This window comes from Penaeus vannamei, chromosome 16 (genome assembly GCF_042767895.1).
Source record: "Penaeus vannamei isolate JL-2024 chromosome 16, ASM4276789v1, whole genome shotgun sequence".
Lineage (NCBI taxonomy): Eukaryota > Metazoa > Arthropoda > Malacostraca > Decapoda > Penaeidae > Penaeus > Penaeus vannamei.
In genome coordinates this window covers 23336761-23346760 of record NC_091564.1, presented here as the reverse complement: position 1 = coordinate 23346760, position 10000 = coordinate 23336761, and the positions used below count along the sequence as shown (strand labels likewise).

At 47.9% G+C, this 10000-nt stretch overlaps 1 protein-coding gene across 1 annotated transcript in view; it reads right to left on the bottom strand.

Annotated features, from left to right (window-relative positions):
• Nucleotides 1-10000, bottom strand: part of LOC113800592 (protein O-mannosyl-transferase TMTC2) — a 48399-nt gene that overhangs the window by 38057 nt on the left and 342 nt on the right. Inside the window, exons 1-2 of the mRNA XM_070131564.1 lie at nt 9547-10000; nt 1097-1211 (exon numbers count right to left, since the gene is read on the bottom strand). The exon at nt 9547-10000 is cut by the window's right edge and continues 342 nt beyond it. Coding sequence (XP_069987665.1) covers nt 1097-1211; nt 9547-10000 — 569 coding nt within the window. The remainder of the gene's footprint in view (nt 1-1096; nt 1212-9546) is intronic.

The following is a 10000-nucleotide window of genomic DNA, read 5'->3' as shown; positions in this document are numbered from 1 at the left end:
ATACGAAGGGGATGATATAGAGCATCAATTTTAGAGTCAAAGGAGGGTTAGCTTAAGGTCCTCAGTCAAAAGATGGGATGGATAAAAAACAATATTATTCACTTACATAACCAAAGGATAAGTAATACTGATAATGTCCATACAAACGATAATTTTAATATTGATGAGGATGATAACAGTAACACAGCTAACAGATACAGTGGCATATTACCGATAATGCTAATCATGGTAAAGGCTAAAATAACACAAATAAACAGGAGTCAGAATAAAAATATATTTTTTCCAGCAGCAGGGTAAAACCAACCGGTTTGTAAAAGTTCATTAAACTTTTCGGCAATTTTGTTCTAGAATAACAATGCAAATTTTATTGATGTTCAAGGTAATATGCTTGCGTTCTTTCTCTTTGATAACCGTTCACTTCTTATGACAAATGAGATTTAAAAATTATATGAAATTATGAAACATTATGATACTATTTCCGTCCGTACCTAAACCTACAGCGGGATACAACAGCTGTTCGCTTGCAGTTCACTGGTATCATTACTATCATTTCTGCCAATTCTGAATTATCACTGTCATTACTGTACTGCAATCGTTACTATACATAATATTTGTAACATTTTGCTTTCAACTCTGATTACGATTATTGTTGCGATTATCAGCACTTATTATCAACTGAATCATCTCTGCTACTTAATTTTTAAGGTAAGAGGTAGAGGAGTGCATTAGTACCCTAACTGTGCTGTAACCAATTCTGCTAATACTTCTATCAGAATCATAATGGCGATATCTACAGTAATGGCGCTTATTAACATCCTAATTACCTCTAAAGTGCTGCATTTTGTATTACTTCGGCCATCAAATTTTAACACGAGCACCAATATACCATGATAAAACAAGACGATTACTATTGGCACTTTCATCACCAATAGAATTCATAATTCACACCCTATCGAGTGGGAAACCTGTCGAATCATTCTCCCACTTGGCAATCAAAATGATAACGACCCAATCACAATTCAGAATAAAAAAGGCCAGAGTGGGGCAAGAACTAAGGACGAAACAAGAACTAGACGCAAGAAGAAAAAGGACTTACAGATTATAGTGGACGTCCGCCATGTTGGATCGGTAGGACAAAGCCTTCTTGTAGGCCCACTCTGCCTCCTCCTTCTTGCCCTGCGAACTCAGGATGTTGGCCAGATTGCCGTACGCTGTGAGGGAAGAGACGAGGAGACTGTCAGGGTTGGGCCTCATACCGGTTTTACTGCACATGGGCCAATGATATATACTTAAAATTCATGTCTTTATTGCGATAAAAGACGACAAGTGGTTTTTGTATCTGATGTGAGACAGTAGTCAATCATTGTGGCGTATTGTGTGGGTATTTTGGGTGAGAGATCTGGGTGGAGTTGTGTCTGATGCAGGGTGCGCAGTGCAGGAAACGAGAGAGAGAGAGAGAGAGAGAGAGAGAGAGAGAGAGAGAGAGAGAGAGAGAGAGAGAGAGAGAGAGAGAGAGAGAGAGAGAGAGAGAGAGAGAGGGAGAGAGAGCAAAACCCTAATGCCAGAGCCCCCAACGGAGAATAAAGTCATCAGTGAATCTAAACCCCAAAACGGCAGAGACGTTCCCGTTGGCATCCGCAACCTGGACTTCGACGTGCATTAACTTCGCAATCTCCAAGAACGCATTTCCGTACGATCAGTGAGAAACATGCCTCGACCGCCCACTCTAGCGCCTGCCATGGCCTCCCAACCTGCCTGACGAACTCCCCGTTCATCCCCGCCGACACCCCGACCGCTACTGTTTTGTCTCCGACGGACTTTCACCTTGTAATGCCCTCGTGCCACTTGTTTTTCTAAAGAGAATCTGAAACCTTCAAGCTGTGGGCGCGTCGAGACGCCTTGCCGAGTTTATACACTGTTACGATCTTCATTTGTTTAGCGAATCGCGCAATACATGTCATTTCTCTCGTCACGTCTCGGCTCTGAACGAGGTAAGTCGATGTTGGCGCCCTCCTGCGGTCGGACTGTGAGTTAAAGATGTAATTACGTGTGCAACAGCGAGCCATATAAATGCTAATGGTTCCTGACTCCTCCCCGACATGGAGTCCACACGAGAAGGATCCAAAACCCTGTCGTTCGGGTGTCTCTGCATTATTCCGTTCTGGTATAAAGAAGGAGAACTGCGAGTTGATGATGCGATAGTGAGCCCCGCCGGGCCAAGGTTTCCCGTTCGTCTTCTTTTTACACTTGCTATTGGGAAATGGTTATGCAGTAAAAGAATGCGAAGGTAGTTGCAAAATTACTTGCGCGAAAACGAGAAATAAGACAAAAGAAACTATAGAGAGAAATATAATAACAAATATTTATCGCACAAGAGGACCACTTTCAGAAAAAATAATGCAGTAGCAATTCATATCTTCAAAAGAAAACGGACTGATGGGCTGATTACGAGGAAGGAGATATGCTAATGACAGAATAATTACCGTGAAGGTGATGGTGCGGGGAGGACGGTGTCTAGGCACGAACCAAGCGACTAATTGGTCTTTTCATCGTCTCAAGAAATCGCAATAAAAAAGAGAAAGTAGGAAAATGTAGAATTGAATGTTACATGAAGCGCGCGGGTGCAGTCAGCTGCGGTTAATTTAGTCATGTGCAGCTGAGTTATTCATGCACGGTATATTTTATTAGAGAGAGAGAAAGAGAGAGAGAGAGATAGATAGATAGATAGAGAGAGAGAGAGAGAGAGAGAGAGAGAGAGAGAGAGAGAGAAAGAGAGAGAGAGAGAGAGAGAGAGAGAAAGAGAGAGAGAGATAGAGAGAGATAGAGAGAATAGACCGACCAAAAATATGCGAAGGGAATTATAATTATAACTTGAAGACTCTTTCCTACACAGAAGGAAAGGAAATATTCAAGATGGATGAAATAATAAGATAATTAGTAATAATAATAGATTAAATATAGGTGAGTATTGCGGTAACAAGGAATTAGGAAAGTGATTTTAAGATACTGTAATCAAGATAAGAGGAGGAGGAGGAGGAAAAAGGAGGAGGGGGAGGAGGAGGAAGAAGAGGAGGAGGAAGAGGAAGAAGAGAAGGAGTAGGAGGAGATGGAGGAGCAGGAGGAGGAGGAGGAGGAGGAAGACGAAGAAGAGAAGGAGTAGGAGGAGATGGAGGAGGCAGGGAGGAGGAGGAGGAGGAGGAAGAGAGGAGGAAGAGGAGGAGGAGAAGTGGGAGAAGGGGAGAGTAGAAGGCGAGAAGGGAGAGAGGGAGGCATGAGGAAATAACAAAAATAAGAAAAACATCAATAGGAACTGCGCCAAAAGAAATACAGCCATAACAACAATAAAACAAATAAACTGATACAAAAGAAGAAAGAAAGGAAATCATGAAAAAGAGAAAAAAATCAACGTAAAGATAAGAAGAGAGAAGAAAAAGAAGAGGAAGAAAAAGGACAGCCAGATAATGATAGCAGCGAAGGAAAAGCGAAGAGGCCAAGAGACGAGAAATATAAAAATCATAATTACGAAAAAATACGAAGAAGAAGAGAAAATGAAGGAAAAGTGGAGGCTGCGAATATTAAATTAAGAATTACGAGCAATAAACGCGTAAACAACGAGAGCGCAAGACATGAGGCCGAACGATCGTCAAGGTAATGAGGAGGATGGAGAAGAGGGGGGAGGAGGGAGGGAGGGGGAGGCGGGCCTGAAGAGGGACAGCGGGAGAAGGAGGGGGTGAAAAGGGAAAGGGGGAGATTGGGGAAGAGGAGGGGGGTAAGGCGGAGAAAAGGAGAGGAAGAGAGATGAGTGGGAGAGGGAGAGAGAGAGAGAGAGAGAGAGAGAGAGAGAGAGAGATGAGAGAGAGAGAGAGAGAGAGAGAGAGAGAGAGAGAGAGAGAGAGAGAGAGAGAGGGGGGGGGGGAAGGAGAAAATGAGGAGGGAAGGAGGGAGGGAAGGCGGGAATAAGAGAAGAAGGGAGGAGGGAGGAGGGAGGAGGGAGGGAGGGAGGAAGGAGAGGGAGGAAGGGGAGGGGAGGGAAGGGAGGGGAGGGGAGGGGAGGAGGAGAGGGAGGGAGGGAGAGAGGGAGGGAGAGAGAGAGAGAGAGAGAGAGAGAGAGAGAGAGAGAGAGAGAGAGAGAGAGAGAGAGAGAGAGAGAGAGAGAGAGAGAGAGAGGAGAAAGAAAGGAAACACAGCAAAAGAACTGTGAAGAAGAGGAAGTGACAGAAGCAAAGTCAAACAGAGAGAAAGAAAGGTTTTAATGCATAGAAGAAACAGGAAGACGGACTAGTGAGGAGAGAAAAGGAGGGGGGGGGGGTACCAGTGGGCATGACACGGCGCATGACTATTATCGGTCAAAGCCAGCTGGTCAGGGAGGTCCTTCGTGCCGGTATGCCAGTCCGCCCTCCCGCTGCTGCGCCGCCGTCGCGTGGGTGACGTCCTTTTTCACATCGACCTTTTCATGTTCCTTCCCGCGTTCTTTTATCTTGTGTCTCTGTCTCGTTTACTTAATTTTGCCTCATTTCATCTTCGTTCCTTACAAGTTTCTACATTTCTTCCCTTTCATGTTATATCGCTTCCTTTAGTTTGTAAATATTTTCGCCTAGGCACACATATCAGAAGAGAGGAGCAGAAGGAAGAAGAGGAAGAGAAGGAGGAAGAAGAGGTGGAGGGGGAGGGGGAGGGGGAGGGGGAAAGGGAGGGGGAGGAGGAGGAAGAGGAGGAGGAGGAGAGGTAGGGGGTGGGGGAGGGGGCGGAGGAAGAAGAACAGGAGAAGGAGGAGGAGGAGGCGAAGGAAGAAGAAGAGGAGCAGGAGGACTAGAGGGGGAGGAGGAGGTGGAGGAGGAAGAGGAGGAGAGAGAGAAAGAGAAAGGAAGGAGGAAGAGAGGAAGAAAGTAATGTTGTAGGAGTAGATGAAACAAAAACGTGTTATTCTTTCTCTACGTCTTAACTACAAACCAAAAATTTTGTACACAAACACTCTCCCTCTTCCACGTCCCTTCATCTCACTGATTAAAATTCAAACGGGCTCATCTCGAAGGGAGGAGTAGGAGAAGGAGGAGTAGGAGAAGGAGGAGGAGGAGGAGGGGGAGGAGGAGGAGGAGGAGGAGGAGGAGGAGGAGGGGGAGGAGGAGGGGGAGGAGAAGGGGGAGGAGGAGGGAGGAGGAGAGGAGGGGGAAAAGGAGGAGGGGGAAAAGGAGGAGGGGGTAGGAGGAGGTGGGGGAGGAGGAGGAGGGGAATGAGGAGGGGGGGGAGTGAGGAGGAGGGGGAGGAGGAGGGGAATGAGGAGGGGGGAGGAGGAAGAGGAAGGGGAGGAGGGGGAGGGGAGAGGAGGGGGGAGGAGGGGGAGAAAGAGGAGGGGGGGAGAAGGAGGAGGAAAAAAAAGGAAAAAGAATAAGAATAAGAAGACGAGGAAGGGGAGGAGGAGGAGAGGAGGGGAGGAGAAAAAAAAAAGAAAAAAAAAAGAATAAGAAGACGAGGTGCAGGGAGCGTAGGGAATGAGGATGAAGATGAAAGAGGATGATGATGATTGAAGAGACCTAATAAGGAGGAGAACAGAGAGAGAGTAAGAAGAAGATGGAGCAGAAGGAAGAGGAAAAATAGAAAGAAAAGGAGAAGGGGAGAGGAGGAGTGGAGGCGGGAGTCAGGAGGGGCGAGGGCACGGCATTTTATGGCACTGTAAAGCCCCTTAAGGATCCCGGCGAGCGTATGGTGTGAGCTGATGGCCGACTTCAAACCGGGCAGCTTCCTGAGGGTCATCCATCACCGACCGGAAGGGCCGATTGCCGAGCCCGTCCGCTGGGTCGGAGGGCGAGGGCGGCCCGGGGCAACCCTCTTGATTCCCGCTAAAGGGCAGGAGATTAATGACCTGGAGAGGTGTGTTACTCGCAAAAGAGAATTATTGAAATGGCCTAATAACTTCATCAAAAGCTAGCACTCGTTTCGGGTCCACAAAGAACAAGATTAAAGAGATCTCTGTGAATCGCAAGAAGGAAAGAAAAAAGGATTCCTTGGTCGTCAACCGTAACTCAAGGATATCGTCCCCTAATGAGGCCTGACTGATGGCATCTCCTTTCTTGCCGCCAGGTGCCTGTAGCAGGGTAGTTAGAGCGGGGTGGACGGCCGTACAAGTCGTTGGTAGTTAAGGTGATGGCGGGTAGCCGCAGCACGCAAACTGCTCGAGTAATTGTTGTGTTGCGTGGCAGGCGAGCTGTCGTTAATGTTTATAGTCTAGCTCCCGCCCGGACCAACATGGAAGCTGTCTGCACATGGCTTCCTATTATTAGCTAAAATTATGCTAAATCAATTATAAATTTTATGACTTCTATAATGGTATGATAATCACCATAGCCAAAAAATGGTCCCGGACCCACGGCACAGCGGGAGGGAACATGACAACCTCGCGCTCTGTACGACCTTCTCGCAACATCGTGTTTGCATAACAGGTCTCGACTATTGCACCGCAATGGAAAAAAGAAAACAGTTTCTGATCTTGAAAATAATGATATCTACAGGATACATGCAGCCATTAGACTGTCAAAGGGAATGCTCACTGGTCGTAGTATTCAGACATATATGCTTTCAAATGTATTCTCATGTTTTAGAGCTGTTTGAATCTGGGCCTCCGACTGGCAGCTAAATGCACTTTAATGCCCGCTGCATTCTTCCAGACTCAACTTCATTAGCTGTTACAGGCTGGCTACCACGCGCGCTCTCGTAACATGGGTAGCCAAGTGAAAAAAAGAACCTAAATAAACACTGATTAAGAAAAATTCTGCTTCACATATATCGCACAGGAACACAAATCTGTAATATGTCTGCGTTTTTCTAAAAAAAAAAAAAAAAAAAAAAAAAAAAAAATGCTGAACAGGGTGGTGGTCTATGAGGGAGAAAACAGCACTGTATATGTAATAAAGTAGTCCTCGAGTCGCGGTTCATGGGACGGAGAGAGCCACTACAGCAGAGGAATCATGCGCGGGATATACCAGGATTACAGCAGGGGTTAGAGGCTGTCGCGGTTGAGAAGGTTCTGATGGCGGCAGGCACGGAGGGTTGTGGTGGACGACAGGTCGTAGAGGTTAAGGCGGCGACCAGAGGTTGTCGTGGAGGTTCCAGAGCCCCGAGTGTGGACGAGTATTTTGCATACATTTGTCCCTATGCGTGACTGTTGCCATCGCTATTCAAATCAGAGAAGTAACGCCTCTTGTTCTCTGAATTTCAAGAGTTCATAAACGTGTAATTTCCGACAGGTTGCCACGCCGAACCGGCCCGGCACTCAACCGGTAGTTAACTCCTCGCCGTTCGTGCCGCCGACGCGAAATTTACGAGCCTCTACTTTCAGACAGACTCGGCCCAACTTCGCGATTCGGCGCTCAAGGATCGGTGTCCATTCGGGGAAGCGAGAAGGTCGAGAATGGGGTTACGAGGATGAGTCCGTAGTTATTTTGTAAAGATATAGATGACGATGATGTGGCAATGTTGTTAGCACAAATATGAGAACGACTGCGACGAAAAGGTTTCGTGAGACCCCACGCAAAAGGAAAACAATAGTGGAGGCAGCCGAGTGGTCGCGAGGCGTTGGCGAAGCGACAGGAGGTGGCGGGGAGATGGAAGTAGTGGAATTAGGCAAGGGAGCGGTGCTGGTGGTTGAAGAGCATGGCGATGGTACTCCGCTGCTCCCGTTGGAATAAGTCATGCTGGTAGCTGTGGAGATGATGGCGTTGCACATCGCCCGGAGACATGTTCGGGAGGTCAGGACGGACAGTTTCGAGCTAGTTATCCGAACCCCTTGTTGCGGCTGGTTGTTTTGGCGCCGTCTTTAGGTTCCACAATAATTTTCTCATATTTGTAGCCTTATTCGCGTCAGGGAGTTATGGTAGTTGTTGCGTGATATCGTTTCTGACTCTATGCCGTCGTGTACCATAAAGAGGTAGTACGGAATAAGAAATAAAAGGGAAAAAAAGACAACAAAGATGGCAACATAGAGGCCATCACTTGTTGCTGCCACTGCATAACATCTGTAGAAGTGGGATACCTTTCCCGTCGAGAGCCGCGTCGATAAAGGGACCGAGAAAGAAGGAAAAAAATATACATGATGCTCGAATTACATTGCGAAGGCCTTAAGGACCATAAATCCAAAGGTATATACATTTCTAAAGGACCCTAAAGTAAACACAAACTTTTAAAAGCTATGGCCTCTAGCCTTCCCGCAAATGACTGTATCTTTAATCATATTATGCAAAGAGTCCTTAATGAAATAATTGCCGTGTCAATGCAAGAGAACTCGTTTGTTTCATTTCGCCCATTTCTCGCTGATGCCGCGCGGCGAGGAACTCGTCCCGTGCCTTGACCTTGACCGTGGCTTCCTCTCGCAAAATTACTCTGGACGGGGAAAGAAACAATATTCCTCGCGAGTTGTTTAAAACGGTGTAGGGAGCTGACTGTGTGCTAGCCGGACGATGGCACATTTTTGGGCATTCATTCCAAAGCGCCAAAGGAGAAAGTGAAATTCACCAGTCAGTTGCGAAAGTGAAGAGATCACGAAGTGGAACAGGCAAAGCGACCCAGGTTCCCTAGCGTCTCGTTGTGCTTTGTGGCCAAGCTGATCTGCTCTCGAGTGCCGGCTTTTTCGTAAGCTGTTTTCAGGGACAGGCAAGGCGAGGCTCCATATGGTCGTCATATGGGGCACTAGTTCCACTGCGGCCACCCTGCTAAAAGGAGGCCACACAAATAGGAAAGATTCCTGGGCATGCCATTCGAGGAAGGAAATGCCGCCATTGTTGTCTCAGTTCTTTTATTACAGCTATTCAGCAGGACACACGGGGGACAACTGAGCAGAAGTCAACACTAGATTTATCCAATTCCATCCTTGCAAAAAACGACTGAGTAAAGAGTCATTCATATCTTATTTTCCGAACGCTTCAGAAACCACTCAGGGCTGGAGTTAAGAACTACGTTTCTTTCCTTTTTCATACTGGGATTATTACGTAGTGAGTGATCTCTAAAACAAATGAAAGACTAAAACGTGATAATCTAAAATTAGCTCCTTTTCATTATTTGGCATCTGCTTGTTAAAAAGAAATACGACGTAAGAGCACACAGACAAACATATTTAAGAAAAAGACAAGACACCCACGAAGAAAGAAACAAGCAAACCCGAGTGCGTCCCGAGGGCCGCGTCCCGCCGAGCCGATGGAAATCACAGCCATCGCCCTAAATGCCGGGTCGGGAGCTCGCGTAATGGGGCAGATAGATCCCCGTCAACGGCTTCCTGAACGATGAAGGATTCGCGCGCTGAGGAAGGGGAAGCAAGGGGGAAATTGTGGCCGGTTGGGGGAGGGTTCTGAGGGAAGTATGGGAAAGGAACAGAGGTTGGGGTGTCTGGCGGGCGACTATCGCTTGTGAATGTCTCTGGGTTTCGTTGATAAGGTGTGCTGTGGAGTATCTTGTAAGGGTGTTAAAGTGTGAAAGTGTTTCTGGTGGATGAGAGCTCGAAGGCCGAGCAGCTTGGCCGTATAAGCCACAGGTGGAAAGGCAAGGAGCATGAGCACTTACCCTTGGGCGGGTTGATTGCGATGCCTGAGCGGTAAAGGTTCTCCTCCGTGGCCCAGTCACGGTTGCGGCTCCACGTGCGGGCGGCAAAGAGCAAAAAGAGGATAATTAATGCCCCATGCAGTAGGCGGCGTGCGCGGGCGGTGCGGGCGCGCGCATGCAGCAGGTGGGCGCCCCAGCCCACCAGGAGACACGCGCCCATGGACGGGATGTACAGGATGCGTTCGGCCACGACGAAGCCAACGTAAAAGAAGAGGTTGGTGGCGGGCAGGAAGGGCAGCAGCATGAGGGCCAGGCCCATGACGGTCACGTCGCCCGACGTCGTGGTCTCGCCGCTGGCTGCGTCTTCCCCCGGGCGCCGCCGCCGCAGCGACAACAGCACCGTCATGGCCAGGAGGGCCAGCACGGCGTAGAGCGCGAAGGAGGCCAGGTTCCTCGGGTCTGCGATGGAGGTGAT